The sequence below is a fragment of the Sorex araneus genome, chromosome 2, assembly GCF_027595985.1.
Source record: "Sorex araneus isolate mSorAra2 chromosome 2, mSorAra2.pri, whole genome shotgun sequence".
Lineage (NCBI taxonomy): Eukaryota > Metazoa > Chordata > Mammalia > Eulipotyphla > Soricidae > Sorex > Sorex araneus.
The window spans coordinates 275,048,916-275,065,238 of NC_073303.1; the positions used below are offsets into that span (position 1 = coordinate 275,048,916).

A 16,323-nucleotide genomic window follows, 5' to 3' on the forward strand; every position below is an offset into this window, starting at 1 on the left:
TGGCTGAGAACAAAGTGTTTCTGTGGATTGTGGGAGAGCCACATGGCCAGGAACTAGGAGCCGGGGTGGGTGCCGGGGAAGAGCAGGGTGCGGGGCCCGAGGCAGGCGCTCCACGCTGTCCACGGGAACGACTCACTTCCTCTCACCGCTTCCTGCACCAGTAGGGGCAAGTAAGAAACCCCAAACCCAGCAAAAGGAAAGGTCGCACAAAGAACGGACAGGCTCCTTGTAATTTATTTGAGTTATTTTCAAGCGACAGTTACAAAAGTTTTAAATTTTTATAATACTCTTGATAAGAAAATAAAATTTAAATAAAAATACATTCTGAACAATACAACATGGTCACACAAGTTCACTAAGGTTTTGATAACTTACATTTTTTTGAACTGGACACTGTAGAAAATCTGTATTTCCTAGCAACACAGTCATTTCCAAGTTAGTAAAAATGAAAGCCGCTATTATTAATCCTGCAGGGTCCACGGAGTCCCAGGGCCCGAGGGATGCTCTCCCGAAGCTGACAGAAAGGACTCAGGCTTCAGAAACAAATGTCGCATTGTCACTTTTTCCTTTTTATTTTTTAAAAAATATATGTATATAGAATAAGGAGTCGAGTTTTGACACTTAACTATTTACCCGTGATATTATAAACATTTCTTTGGCAAATAAAATAGCTCAGTTAGATACACTATCTCCTTTGAGTTGAAAAGAAAATACCAGAAGCAACGTTAACTGCTGTTGACCATTGTCTTACTAAATGAGTATTGAAACAAAAACAAAGTTAAACAACGACGACAACAACAACAACAACAACAACGCAAGCAACACACTGACCACACACTACACAGATGGATATGGCTGCAGTGAGACCCGGAAGTGCCTCTGACAGCGAGAGTTCTCCCTGTCCCCCTGTCCTCGCTCCTCGGGGCGTTCAGGCTGGAAGGGTGAGTGAGCTGCCGAGTAATTTTTCAAGTGAGGAAAAGGCCGAGAAGCAGGTTTGGGTGGCAAAAGCCTGAGGCCTCCTCAGGGAGGCGGCCTGTGAGGACGAAGCACCGGCCCAGCCTGCGGACCCAGGCGGAGGTGATGCTTTCCGGGGAATCTCAGCAACTACGATGCGTTAACATTCACAGGACGTTTTAGACTCTGCCAAGGGGTTGATTCTGGCCCCACTGGCGATTTGAAACGACCAGCTAGCTGGTCTCTTCCCTTCCCAGGGGAATCCAGCCGTGACCTTGAGAAAGGAAAGGATGGCTCTGCCATTAGAGCCAGTCAGCCTCCTCCCCTGAAACCACAGGACTAAACAAGCAAGCCCGAGAGTGATGAGGGGTACCTGGCCACGCTCACGGGTACTCTGCAGGGACTTCTAATGAAATTCAGCAAGGAGCAATTAATTAAAAGGGCAGGAGCATTCACATTCACGGTTACAGTGGAGCAGATGCAATCTACATCTACGGGACTCCAGCAAACTTCTCTCTAAAACGGACCAGGGACCCGTCCCAGGTGCCATCGAGCGCTGATTCCTACATCGAACAGCTGAGGGTACGAGCATGGAGAGAAACCTATTATGCAGTTACCATTCATTGACAGAGCAAGAATGTTATTAAAAACACCAACGACGTGATTGGCCAAATACAGCCTGAGTTATAGCTTATGCTCAGGGAAAGAAACAAAACCAAAAACAAGCACTACGAGCTAGACTTACAATAATAAGTCACAGTTTTCAACAGGAACACGTGTAAATAGTCTAAGGTCTGAAGTACCACATTTCGAAAATGTTTGCTAAAAGACAAGAGTACCATGGGCTTAATACTGACGGTGTACGAGTGTTCCCCTCTGCGGGAGGGCGACTTGCGTAGGCAGCTGATGTCCATTAAGGTTTTAGGATGCGTGTAAAATTCGGGGAACCGACGATTCGAACAGTTGCTCGCCCAAATCCCATTTGGCTTAGCGGGCAATAAGGAAACAGCAACAAACTACAAACATTTTCAGAGTAGCAGTATTTCTAGACAAACAGTGATCATTCAACTGATCATAAAGATTTGATACCATGGAGTATCAAGGATAATCTGGGGCTGCCAGATTAGTAAAGTGCGCCGAGTGACTGTTCCCTCAACTTCCCGCCAGGTGGCCCCTCGAGGGAGCCGGCAGGCTCGGTGAGGTCCGGAGAGTCCCCTGCCACCGTCCTGCAGGCTCGCCTCCGCGGGCACGCTCACCTGAACGCTCACCAACTGACCAACCAACCCCAAAGAGTACCTAATGCCTCAGCCCAGGAGAAAGCGTTCAGTGCTCCCATTCTTTCCTCGCCGTCCGTCACTCATTCCACGTGTCCACGAGCTGCCCGCACCCGGGGTATTCCCTGCTTCCCTCCACGGAGGCGCTCTCGGCTGACCCCTCCAAAGAGGCCACGATCCAGCGACCCCCGTGGACCCCCGGCAGCAGCCTCGAGTTCCGGTTGCCGGCCCCCTGGTGAGCTGCGATGAACGGTGGAGCCAAGGACTCTGTCTCTCCGTTTCCTTCGTTCTTCCAGAGGGAGGGTCTAGATGAACTGCACGGAAAGCTCTGGTGTGTCACGGACGGGGGTCTCCTAGCTGAACACGATGTTGGCAGTATAGAGCAGGCACTAATGGTAGTGAGAGTCCACGGAACAAACACAGAGTGTTACAGGAGAGACGGTTTCTTGCTGTGGAGTTTTCTTTTTGTTACAAAGCTTCTTTAGAGAAGATTCTTTCTATTAAAAAAATTGCAGAACCATGGCTTTTGACACAAAATAGGAAGGGATTCTTGGATTTCAATTTCTCTATTAATACATCAATACCAAGATTCCCCAGTAATCTGTTATTAAATATTAAATACAATGTAAATGTGGGTGACGTGGAAGTCAATGTTCATTCTTAAATACTCTGAACAAAATATGACAAATCAAAAAATGCCAACAAAAATATTTCCAGTTCTTCTGCATCGACTGGTTAAATCTTAAGAGGTCTTCCCAACGATTGGATTTTCCCTAGGAGAGAGTAAAATAAAATCACTAAGAGAGTAACATTCCTAAAATGTAGCAAATAGCTCACGTTATCCAAACACTATCTGTAACCTTCTCCGGATAATCCCTCCTGGCATGTTCGACTTTATGAATCCAGCAAGTGCAAACCCGCCCCACCATTCTATGCCAGGCTCTATTCCAGACACACGGCAGGACAGCCACCGACAGAGGACAGGGGCCCCCGTGGCACTGCCACTCTGACACGGGCGGGTACAATGGGGCAGCACCAGGGAACCGGCCACTCGAGGGGGAGGAGGCTGGAGAGGCACGGGGCAGGAGGGCCCGACCTCGGCTGGAAGCTGAGAAGGGAACTTCCCGGGGCTCCGGGCGGCCTGGGTCACACCCTGCAGACAGGAGGGTCAGGACATCTCGGAGACACCTGACAAGCAGATCTGCACCCGGTGGCGCTGGCACAGGTGACAGCTCAGGGCCAGGGCCTGATGCGCCCACCTGGGGGTGGCCCCAGGTCCCTCCAGCCCAGAGTAAACCCATCGTTTGAAAGGAAGGTTCCAACTCGGGAGTAGGTGGGAGGGGACGCAGAGCCGCCTGCCGTGGTGGGCGCTGGACTCGCCGGACACTCCGTGTCCAGAGCTCCACGCGGGCGTGAGAACCGTATCCCAGCTGCCCTCTGTGGTGGGAACCGCAGGGCCAGGCAGCTGGAAATCAGGGCCCTGATTGCCCTATTCGTGCCCTTCCTCGCAGGAACGCTGTGAGCAGGGAGACTCCCAGCACGCCCACGTGGGTCGCCATCGGGACGGCAGAGGGGGCCGAGTGAGGCGGCCCCATGACAGGGCCCAGGGCTTTGTCGCTCCCTGTGTGTAGGCCAGCTGGCCCCCCACCTATTAAACGGAGGCTCCCCGCCCATATGGGTTTTTTTTTTTTTTTTTTTGCTTTTTGGGTCACACCTGGCGATGCACAGGGGTTACTCCTGGCTCTGCACTCAGGAATTACTCCTGGCGATGCTCAGGGGACCATATGGGATGCTGGGATTCGAACCCGGGTTGGCTGCGTGCAAGGCAAACGCCCTACCCGCTGAGCTATCGCTCCAGCCCCCCATATGGGTTTTTTTTGTAATAAAAAAAAAGTTTTACATAATGCCCCAAATTAGAGAGAGTACTGGGGAAATTGTCTGCCATAGAGGCAGGGTGAGCACTGGGCTGTGGGTAGTGGAGAGTGTGCGCTGGTGGGGGGGGTGTTTCATCACTTAGGCTGACTCTCAAACGTGAAAGCTCTGTGACTCGATCTTACGGTTATACAATTTAAAAAAAAAAAAGAATATGGAGTTCATGCCCAATCCAATCAGCTTAGTCAATGGCTGAACAAATAGCAGTACTCCTACATTATTAAAAAAAAAAAAAGTTTTAAAGTAAGTTCTTTTACTGACAATCAGCAGTGAATGTTTCAATTTATGCGCCTATCTTGTAAATCGGGCTGGAGCAATAGCACAGCAGTAGGGTGTTTGCCTTGCACGCGGCCAACCTGGGTTCCATTCCTCCACCTCTCTCAGAGAGCCCGGCAAGCTATCGAGAGTATCTTGCCCGCATGGCAGAGCCTGGCAAGCTACCTGTGGCATATTCGATATGCCCAAAACAGTAACAAGTCTCACAATGGAGACGTTACTGGTGCCCGTTTGAGCAATGGGATGACCGTGACACAGTGATAGAAGTGATAGAGTGACCTTATAATCTATTATCCAGGGCCACGCATGAATTTCTTCGCTGCTGAGGAAGCAGTCAAGAAACTAAGAAGTTTCTTAGTTTTCCCGGCTGGAAGGACGGGACAAAGTGCAAGGGATCTCAAACGAAGCTACAAGACAACACGTAGAAGCGCCTCCACGGATACTTACTTGCTCCCAAGCTTTGCACTACTTGATCTTTTCTTCCTGTACTTTTCATGAGGCTCATCTAACTTCTCTATGAGGCTTTTTATTTGCTGAATGGTCTTGAAGGTCGTCACAGAATCCTCAATGACAAAGTTGGAATAGTCATCAGGCTCTTTCTGAGGCCCCTGATAGACTGCGATGGTTCCACAGGCCTCTGGAGAAACAGGAACGCCCCTGTGAGACCACCCAGTGTCGCCAGGGCGACCATATTACAAATAAGAACTTCTCAACAGCCCCGACATGGGAGATTTCCTCAGAAAACCAGACGTTAGTCTTTTGAAAAAACAGCGTTTTTACTTCGTGAAATGCTATAGAAAAACATCTCCTTTTAGGCTAACTTTCTTATAAGTAAATATGACATTGACAAACAATGCCAAAATAACACTTAGAAATTATCAAGGATTGGGCTGGAGTAATAGCACAGCAGGTAGGGCGTTTGCCTTGCATGCGGCCAACCCAGGTTCGATTCCCAGCATCCCATATGGTCCCGTGAGCACCGCCAGGGGTAATTCCTGAGTGCAGAGCCAGGAATAACCCCTGTGCATCATCGGGTGTGACCCCAAAAAGCAAAAAAAAAAAAGAAATTATCAAGGATTTTAGCAGGTAGGGTATTTGCATTGCACGCAGCCGACCCGGGTTCAATTTCTCCGCCCCTCTCGGAGAGCCCAGCAAGCTACCGAGAGTATCCCACCCGCATGGCAGAGCCTGGCAAGCTACCCATCGCATACTGGATATGCCAAAAACAGTAACAAGAAGCCTCACAGTGGAGACATTACTGGTGCCTGCTCGAGCAAATCGATGAACAACGGGACGACAGTGCGACAGCGCGGTGCTTAGTTATTTAAAAATATTTTAAGTGCCCACTTACCTTCCATTTTCTGCAGCTTTGGCATATTGAGGCTGAAAAGGGAATAGATCCTCTCTGCCTCTCTGTCCTCGTCGATGTCTATCTGGATGTCCGCGGGGATGCCGCTGGGAGGAACGAAACGGGAGACACTGAGCACTGCACCTCCTGAACAGGCCAGAGGCGCTGGATGGCTCGGGACTAACACCGGGGTCACAGGGCTTGGCAGAAGGCACAGGGTTCCAGAAAGGAGGGCAAGGGGGGCCCGGTGGTCATGCAGGTGTGAGCAAGAGGAAGGGAGTGTGCAAGCTGCTCACACGCTCTGCCGCTAGAGCGGCGCCTCGCTCCTCAGGGGCGCGGGGCTCAGAGTGAGAGGAGGTGCAGTGCTTCTTTCCTGTGCACAGGGATTTACACATCCCTCCTCCCGCCCCCACCCCGCCTGGCCTCTGCACCCACCACTGGAACACTTTGCCACCCCCAAAAGCAATCCCCCCTCCATCAGCACACCAGTCCCTCGAGACACTAATTTACTCTCTGCGTCTCTATGCGCCACCTACTGAGCCGCCTTCCCTGAGGGCTGCCGGCTAGTGTCTGGCCCCTCTGCCTCGTTTCCTTCCTGGTTTTTTTTTTTCCTCTTTGTGTCACAACTGGCGATGCACAGGGGTTCCTCCTGGCTCTGCGCTCAGGAATTACTCCTGGCGGTGCTCAGGGGACCGAGAGGGGCGGAGGAATCGAACACAGGTCAGCTGCGTGCAAGGCAAATGCCCTCCCCGCTGTGCTATGGCTTCAGCCCCACTCAGCGGGTGCTGAAGGTTTCACTGTGTGGGGCACGAAACAGCACCTCATGCCATTTCCTGAGCAGACCGTATGGATACGCCGCTGTGGGACCCGGCTTTCCTCCTGCCTGGGAAGCCCCTACTTACGCCGTGCACGGCTTGCAGCCCAGGGTGCTCTCACTCGTCTCCTGGCAGCAGAGCCAGTTTCCGTTGAGGTACGCCGCGGGGTGGTACACGCTGAGCCTGTTCTGGTTGCACCGGCTCACGCGGCACAGCACGTCGATCCACTCGTTGGCTTCCACACAGTTGTTGGCTTGCACGTAGAGTGGTTTCTCCGTATGGATGACCTGGAACATCTTCATCGGCAATTAAGGTCAAGAAGTTAGTGACCAAAAGGTTGGATACCAAAATAAAAAGGGATGTGTGTGTCCTGGGCTGGAGCGATAGCACAGCGGTTGGGCGTTCGCGTTTCACGCGGCCGACCCGAGTTCGATTCCTCCGCCCCTCTCGGAGAGCCCGGCAAGCTACCGAGAGTATCGAGCCCGAGCGGCAGAGCCTGGCAAGCTCCCCGTGCGTACTGGATATGCAAAAAACAGTAACAATAAGTCTCTCAATGAGAGACGTTACTGGTGCCCCCTCGAACAAATGATGAGCAACGGGATGACAGTGACAGTGTGTCCCCTATACCAGGCATACGATTCCTCGGTTAGGTAACTACAGCTCAGAAACCTGAGATTCCTTTGCGGGCTCTAAGGATGATCTGAACCACATGGCGTCAAGCAGTACAACACAATATAATCTGGGGACACCATCACTGTCCAAAGGAACCAACTGACCCCTCAACAGGGATGGAGAGTTTCAGATGGAGGACAGAACAGAAGGGAAGGAAAAGCTTGGGAAGGTGTGAAGAGAAAGCCTTCGGCTGGCTCAAGTGACGGCATAACAGAGAGTGGCAGCGGATCAGTTTGTGCAACTGGTTTCGACAGACAAACTTTCCTACTTGGACATCGAGTTGCAAAATCTGAGACAACAGTGGAAAAATAGCCTTAGCTTAACAGGCTAAGGTCAGTATGAAGGCTTCAACAATAATAATTTTGAGACAAGATTAACCAGCAATGGGTCATTCATTAATGATTAATGGCAAACACAAAATACTGACACGTGGAACTTAAAACTCGTTTTTTTTTTTAATTTTAATTTTTTTTTTTTTTTTGCTTTTTGGGTCACACCCGGCGATGCACAGGGGTTGCTCCTGGCTCTGCACTCAGGAATTACCCCTGGCGGTGCTCAGGGGACCATATGGGATGCTGGGAATCGAACCCGGGTCGGCCGCGTGCAAGGCAAACGCCCTACCCGCTGTGCTATTGCTCTAGCCCCTTAAAATGCTTTATTAAATATTTATGCGACTTACATTTTTCTTGTTGAAAGAGCTCTCTTCCAGTTTTTCCACGGCAAGGATGTTCTTCACCGGAATTGTGTAAATTGCATCTTTGCCTAAATGATAACAGAAGCAGGATCCATTTAAATGCAATCAGAATCACAAAGCAGAAAGACTAGGCTTTGTAAAGTCTATACCCGTCTTCTCAGTAGAACACATACATGGTCGATTTTATGGAACAGATGAATTTTGATCTGTGGTGACTTTCTCTTTAATATAAATTTTAAAAATATCTAGGCAAATGTGAAAACAAATTTGACCCCTATGTAGGGAATAAAAACACTGTGTTACCTAACAGTGGTTATATGGGGACTGAAGAAATTAATCTACTTAGTAATAGAGACCCACTCAATACTTGCTGAGAATTCATTGTAGGCTTCATTGTAGCATTATGCAAACAATGAATCTGAGGATTCCTATGTAGATTTTTGTGTTTTTCTTTATCTTAAGAGTTAGAAATTGGGGGCCAGAGAGATAGTACACCAGGTGAGGTGCTTGTCCAGCACTGCTGACCCTGTTCAATCTCCAGCACCCCACAGGGCCCCCCAGCACCTCCAGGAATGATCCCTCAGTGCAGAGTCGGGTGTGAGACCTGGGCACAGTGGGGTGTGGCCCAAACCCCCAAAAAAACCTTAAAAAGAAAACTGTGAGAAGCTGAGGATAGTTTAGCCTGCGAAAGGAACTCTGTGGGCCAGAACAAAAGTCATCGGAGAGGGCATCTGCCCTGCATCCCACATGGTCTCCTGAGCACTGCCAGAATTGATTCCTGAATGCAGAGACATGAGTAACCCCTGAGCTGGGTGTGGCCCAAAAAGCTGGGGAAAAAAAAAAAGAAAGGAAAAAAAGGAACTCTGTTAATACAGCTTAAGAATAGGAAGAACTGGGGCTGGAGCGATAGCACAGCGGGTAGGGCGTTTGCCTTGCACACGGCCAACATGGGTTCGATTCCCAGCATCCCATATGGTCCCCTGAGCACCGCCAGGAGTGATTCCTGAGTGCAGAGCCAGGAGTAACCACTGTGCACCGCCAGGTGTGACCCAAAAAGCAAAACAAAAATTAAAAAGAATAGAAAGAACTTCACCTGTTTTTAAGAATATTCGTACGAATGTAAGAATATGTGTATGAAATGTAAGCAAGTATAGTGATAATCTTTCACTGTCATTTTGCAACTAATTCTTAGAAAATCAAAGCTTTGCTTTCCCACCGGCCTCAGGAAATCTATACAACGGCAAGCGGACTGAAGAGGTGTGTGTTAAGATCTCCGCTTTTTTTTTTTGCCTTTTTTTTTCTTTTTCTTTTCTGGGGCACACTGAGCAGTACGTGGGGAACTTGGCAGTACTGGAACGGAGCCTGGAAAGGCTGTGCAAGGCAAGCACTTGACCTGCTCCTACTTCACTGCCAGGCCTAAGGTCTCCACCTTCGTATTCGGCCACACGCCGCGATGCTCAGGGGACCCTACAGGACGGCAGGGATAAAAGGCAAGCACCATCCCTGCTGTGCCATCTCCTGGTCTCCAGATCGTCACATCTTAAATTAGTCTATGAATTAATTGTAATGTTTTAGTCAAATACAGTTATTTGGATAATAAAGGTTTTTGGTGTTGAATAGAGACGTTAAAAGAGTATTTCCTAAGACTACTTCTGGCATGGTATCTGAACCGTGTGCAATAAAGCAGAAACAATTTCCCAAAGAGATAAAATCACCAATTCAACTGTTATCTGTTAACTGTCTCCTTCATAGCAGTGTTCTACGTAATACAGCAACGGAACAGATGATTCCTGAACGTAATCTTGGGAAGTAGGCTTCATTAGGAGGCTAGGGAAACTGTCTCTGAGGAAACAACATCTCACTTCAAAGGCAAAACAGAAATGCATGGGAAACAGGCCCAGGCTATCGGAAGTTCCCTGGAAGCGGACAGGGACCACGCTGAAGGGGTAGGGGGGGCAGCCACAGCCTGGGACACGGAGGGAGAAGAGCGTCAGAAGCTGGGGGTGCTCCGGCAGGCTCGGGAGCGGGAGGGGAGTCAGGACTCGGCGGGCGGGGGGGAGCTGCATCTGGACCAGCAGGGCTGCCCGGGTGGGTCCTCAGCCAGCGACCCCCGTTAGGCACAGAGCTCAAGCTCAAGCAGTGGGGAGGCGCCCGGGGCCGGAGAGAGGAGAGCAGCCCGCACCCCTGCAGGCAGACGCCAGCCCCAGGTACCCTCGCGCCCCCGCTGCTGGCATAAGCACCGCGACACTCAGCAGTGAAGGGACAGGAAACACACGCGTCACCGCATCAGTGTCACCCAGGAGGAGACAGTGGCCTCTCCGGGAGCAGGGAAGGGGCCATGGGTCTACCCCAGGGGGCCCCGTAAGCTTCCCGGAGCCTAGCTGAAGCGGCAGGAATTTCTAGCTAAGCAGCCCGGGTACTCAGTCGGCAGCTGCTGCATCTGTGACACACACTAACGCAGACACACGGCTAGCAGGATACCAGGGGCTCAGCTCAAGCCAACGGGGAGAGCTGGAACAAACTGAGGGGTGAATCAGGAAAATGGAAGACCACAGTTGGGGACTCAAAAAACACAGCAGAAAAGGACGAAAATAGAAAGTAAAAATGTTAGTTGCCATGGCAGATGGTCCCAAGGTTTTACTGCCCGTCTGAAAAGCATTTCTGAGACACTGGGGAGGGGAAAATCACCAATGGAAATGTCCCAGAGGCAAAGGCAGACTCCTTAGACGAGGGTGTGTCAGGACCGACAGGACGAGAGGGGAAAGACAGGGCAACTGAGGCCTTGCAATGGCCCAAGAGTTTCTATGAAGAAAACTAAGACTGAACGGCAAACTGGCACCCGGACACCCGCCAGCAACACACACCGGTCACGCCTGGGCTAACCTCTGCAAGGCGCCAAGGGGAACGGTCCAGGCCTGCCCATCATTTGCAGGTCGGGTCACATTCATGAAGCATGAAGCCTACCTGAAAAGCTGCCGGAGTTCTCTCACGAAAGAAACAACAAAAGCCAGGAAAAAGACAAGGGCATCACATTAGAGACAGTGCCAGGCAAAGAAAGTTTACAAAACACAGATAAACACAAGCGAAAATGACTAGGGCCTAACGTTAAAGGGCAAAAGAGAACCCAGTTTCAGAATCCAGATGGCCGCGGAGGCGAGGCAAAGACAAGACGGGAATGGCCTCGCCACGCTGGACGGGAGATTTCAACTACTGACGTGAGACGGCAGCTTCGATTCTATTAGAGGCCCCAAAGCAGACGACGGGAGCCTCATCCTCACTTCCCAGCCAGGTGCCCGAAGTGGACAGGGTGAGGTGGGGACGTGGCAGCTTCAGGTACGAAAGGACAAAAGTGGGCGGTGCCAAGTTAGCGGTTTTACTTGTGCAAAGGGAGCAGGTCAAGAGGCTGCCCCGGACACTGTTTGACTGTCCCGATGATGAGACTGAGAAAGGAAACACATCTCGCCAACGGAAAACAGCAGCCGGCACAGTTACCACACAAACGGAAACACACTCAGTTTCCCTAGCAAGTGGAAAGGTTTGTAGTGGGGAAAAAAAAAAACCACAGAACTTTTTCTAATGGAAGAGAACGGTTTTAATGGTTCTTAGTGAAAAACACTACCTCCTTAGTAAGTCGGACAGTCACCATCTGACAAATTCGGACCCTTGTAACCTGAGGCAGTGGTCACGAACTATTTCACTGCTGAGCACTGGCCCTGCTCCTTGGCCGTCAGCTGAAAAGCAGTTAATCAGCGATGGTTTCCCCCACCTGGCAGGACATTTCTCTGGTCTACAAATAAGGGGTTAAAAACCACTGCCCGGGGGCCAGGACAGAGCCGAGTGGCTGGAGCACAAGCCTTGGAGGTTACAGGCCTGAGTTCAAATTCAACCCGAGCTCCACATGAACCCCCCAAACAACTGGCCCCCAGCACCACTAGGCCTGACCACGGGATCATCAGCCCCCCAGAGTCGGCCAGGTATCACTAGAAGTGACCCCAGAAACGTGTACGTGGCTGTCTACCGCAGCGTTTGGTATACATCCACCCCGAGGCACCTCACTCGGCCGCCAGAGGAATGGTCAGGGACTCATGCTATGCTCTGAACCCCAGGAGCAGTATGCTGAGTGAACCCAGTCAGAAAAGGTCATGAATCGGGGCTGGAGCGATAGCAGAGCGGGGAGGGCGTTTGCCTTGCACGCGGCCGACCCGGGTTCGATTCCCAGCATCCCATATGGTTCCCCTGAGCACCGCCAGTGGTAATTCCTGAGTGCAGAGCCAGGAGTAACCCCTGTGCATCGCCGGGTATGACCCAAAAAGAAAAGGTCATGAATCATGATTCCGTTTACATGAAATACGCAGAGGAGCGGGCACCAGGGGCTGGGTGGGGAGGGAGGTGGAATGTGACTGTCCGTGGGTACAGGGCTTGTCTCTGGATGACGTAAAGAAAGTCAACAAGCGCATGCTTTATGAGGGTGAATTTTATGGCATGTAAATTCTTTCCACTGCAAAACATTAAGCAAGTCAAGAGAAACAGTCCAGCTCTACACTAGTCAGACACGCAAAGGACCGGGCACGGTGGGAGTAAGGGACGCGAACCCCCAGGCCAGGCAAGTGTTCCACCATAGAGCGACATCCCAGGTCCCGTGGAGTAATTTAAAATAATAAAATAGACATGGAAGGAAGATAACGGACAGAGTAACGGTGTCAGAACTGCATCTCTCAGGAAGTAAGTGTGAAACTGGGAAAGTCATTAAGAGCAACTGCGGGGCATTGGGAAACCATCCCAAACAGACCCAAGGGACACATCTAGCCATGGGAAGGCTGATCATGAAGGTCAAGGTCAGCCCCAGTGCGCAGTCTAGACTTGGGGACACTCTAATCAGAAGCAGCAGTGCCACACTGAAAGAGGGGTGGGGCAGGGTGGAAAGTGGAGACACGAGGAAGGGATCTGAGTTTGAGTCCAGGCAAAACCAACTAACCTGGGGAACTGGTTTCCAAATTAGCTGGCTGCCTTCCCTCCCTTTTCAGAAACAGAAACACTCAGCGTGCCGTGCACATCTCTACCTTCTCTGCGGAATGGAGAGAAACTGCAGCTTCCGGCCACAAACTGACCAGAGCTGCTAGTTATGCATTCCCCTACAACTTCAAAACTTCAAGGTTTTTTTTTTTTTTTTTTGCTTGTTGAGTCACACCCAGCAGTGCTCAGAGGTTAGTCCTGGCTCTGCACTCAGGAATTACTCCTGGCGGTGCTCGGGGGACCATGAGACGATATGGCTGGGAATCAAACCTGGGTCAGCTACGTGCAAAGCAAACGCCCTACCCGTTGTACTAGAGCTCCAGCCCCCAATTTCCAGATTTTATCTAAAAACAAATAAATGAATAAAACAAGATGTAGAAAGAAACAAAACTTTGGGGGAAGGTGTTGGGGGGAAGTGGCCAATGAATAAAAACTGACCTTTGAGTGGGCTCAGAGATTCAACTTAGTAACAAGCAAAGGCTTCAAAATAGCTATTAGGAGTGTGTTCAAAGCTGGAGCGATAGCACAGTGGGGAGGGCGTTTGCCTTGCACACGGCCAACCTGGGTTCAATCCCCAGCATCCCATATGGTCCCCTGAGCACCCCAGGAGTAATTACTGAGTTCAAGGCCAGGAGTAACCCCTGTGCATCGCCAGGTGTGACCCAAAAAGCAAAAAAAAAAAAGAGTGGGTTTGATCCCTACACAACTTTCAACTGCCCTGTAAGCACTTCTGTGGCCACTGTAACAAGGAAAGGGAGTGGAAGACGGGAAGAATGGAAAAAGGGAAGTTTTCATTTTACTAAGGCTCAGTCGCTTTATTTTTGCTGCGTGGGCTGGGCCGTCCCCAGTGACGTGTAGGGGACAGTATGTGGTGCTGAGGCAGAGGTCCGGGCCAGCCGCGTGCAAGGCCAGGCCTGCCTGCCATACCATCTCTCCGGCACTATTTGTCTTCACATCTCGGTCAAAGTTGAACTGACAGTTTATCTGCTGGACATCAATGGCTCGCAGGTAAAACCAAGTCTGTGGGGCTGGAGAGACGGTAGAGCAGGGAGGGCACTTGCCTTGCACGCGACTGACATGGGTTCCATCTCCGGTACCCCGTGTGGTCCCTCAAGTCCACCAGGAGTGATACCAGAACAGCTCCCCCGCAGAAACAAAACGCACCAAACAACCCCAAGTAACTATAGCTCTGATTGCTGGCGTTTTCCATTTATCACTGGCCCTTCAACTTTTCTCTTTCCTCCCTTCTTGCTTTGATGTGGCCCACAGTTAACTGTCTGTATTTTCCAACATTGCTTTGGCTTTAAGTCCTTTATCAATCCTGTGAAATTTAAGAGTCAACTTGCCATACCCCAAAATAAAAAACCTTGCTGATGTGATTTGGAGTGGGATGTGTTAAGAAGCAAGGAGAATTTGAACAGTGGTCTCTAAAAAATGCCAAATCTCCCACGCCAGAGAGGGAACACAGAGGGGACAGCTCCTGCTGTACGTGTCACTGACCTGACCGTTGCGTGCTGGGCCACACAGTCCTGCGGCACCATCGGGAGTGGCTCCTAGGCTGGGTCAGGAGCGGCCCCCCCCCCCCCCCCCGCTAAACCGAACCCTCAAATTCACAAACACGGTCTGTCTCCTTTAGTTTGGGTTTTGTTTTGATTTATTTCAGGGCTACACCTGCGCTCAAGGACCACGCCAAGCGCGGCTTGAGGGGAGCACCAGGGGGCCGAGGATCAAACCCGGAGCAGCCGCACGCGCAGCCAGCTCCTCGCATCGGGGCTCCCTCTTCAGTCCCTGCCTGCTGGTCACGTGCGAGGCAAGAACCTGAACCCGGGACTGATCTCTCCATTCTGGAGTTTGTTCACTGCGGTTTTCTCCTGAGCTAACACACTAGGTTCTCATACTACCTGCTGAATGTGGGACGGAATCAGGGATTTAGCTAAGAAACTGGTTTCTAAAAATACGAGAAAGTGAAAACAAAGACAACCAAAATGTCCTGAGATCTGTTCTAAACGTCACGGAAGCTTCTTTCGTGTTATCCAAGGATGTGTGACTCAGACATGCAGCAGCCTCCGTGATTGCAAGTTACCGTGGATGTGAGTACCTGGCAGAGGCGGGCAAGTCTCAGCCGCGTTGGCAGAACAGAGCATGGCCCGTCATGGACAGCTCAGGCACTCGCTCAGCACTGGCTGAGGCTGCGGGCTACTAGATTAGTGGCTCTTGAAGCAGCTCGATGGCAGCATATGGTCTTTGGGGAGCACCGTTTACCGGAAACGTTTACAGAACACCTCAGCGGAAACACAGTCCAGTCCTGAGGGTCTTAAGGACAGGGAGATAGAAAACAAACGGGTGATGGAAGCTGCGCTGGAGCAGCTCAACAGAGGGAGCCTGGCAACCCCACAGGCAAGAAGCAGTTTCTGGTCTGTGTGGACGTGAAGGCGCGCAAGGCACAGGAACCGTCAGAACGAGCTCGTGAAGCGAGCAATGAAGGATGAAAGATAGGACAGGCTGAGATGGGGACGAGGCGGGGACCTTGGAAACTCGCTGGATGCTAGGAGATGACTGAATCCCCGCAAAGCAACATCAGAACTATTTAAAGAAAATCTATTTGATCTGAAGTGGTAGGAAGATTCATCACAAAATGCGGGAGACAGCAGCGTCACGGAGCAGCTGTTTGATGAGCAGTCGTGGTGGGACAGAAAATAAGGAAATAAGAAGTAGGAAACCGAACAACCCAACAGAGACCAAAAGCCCAAGTCTATGTTTATCTCAGGGTGTCCAGAGCTTTTTAATCTTATGGACAACTCCACACACACAGCACCTGTGTCCTTGGCGTCTAGGAGCAGGAAATGGGGTGGGAGGGAGCTGAGAATGACGGATCACTGACGGTCTGCACATCAAGGGGCAAACATGGGAACACAACAAGCAGGCAGGCCCAGGCGCGGGCTGGGGAACGGACAGCTGCACACGTCGGAAGCAGGCCAGAGAGCATCACGGAGGCAGACACGGGATGACGGCCGCTGCTGACACGGACAGCCCAAGGCACAGGGAGTATTAACTTACGTTCAATGAACTCTTTTGGAGAAGACAGGGAGGCATGGAACGTATTTTAGAAAAATCCATCAAAATAGTTAAAATAGAAAGTATGGAAACTTAAAACTCGTGGCTTTGGTATATAATCCCAAAACTTCATATCCTTAAGAAATCTTATCCTTGTAAAGATCACGGGACCAAACAGACTCTCCCCCCGCCCCCGCCTCGGCCCACCCCAGTGCTAGGGAGCAAATTAATCTTTTATGTGCGTATGCAAGTATGTGCTTTACCATTGAGCCACGTCCCTGGACCCCAAGA

The 16,323-nt window shown here is 50.8% G+C and overlaps 1 protein-coding gene across 4 annotated transcripts in view; it reads right to left on the bottom strand.

The window, feature by feature from the left end:
* Window positions 1-216: 216 nt before the first annotated feature.
* Window positions 217-16,323, bottom strand: part of RASA2 (RAS p21 protein activator 2) — a 104,355-nt gene continuing 88,248 nt past the window's right edge. For 2 of the 4 annotated variants that reach the window (XM_055126101.1, XM_055126100.1), the window contains exons 20-25: window positions 16,036-16,047; window positions 7,951-8,033; window positions 6,687-6,895; window positions 5,788-5,891; window positions 4,884-5,073; window positions 217-3,001 (exon numbers count right to left, since the gene is read on the bottom strand). In XM_055126101.1, the coding sequence (XP_054982076.1) occupies window positions 2,971-3,001; window positions 4,884-5,073; window positions 5,788-5,891; window positions 6,687-6,895; window positions 7,951-8,033; window positions 16,036-16,047 (629 nt within the window). In that variant the 3' untranslated portion in view covers window positions 217-2,970. The remainder of the gene's footprint in view (window positions 3,002-4,883; window positions 5,074-5,787; window positions 5,892-6,686; window positions 6,896-7,950; window positions 8,034-16,035; window positions 16,048-16,323) is intronic. The other 2 variants (XM_055126103.1, XM_055126102.1) reach the window with 1 other exon arrangement.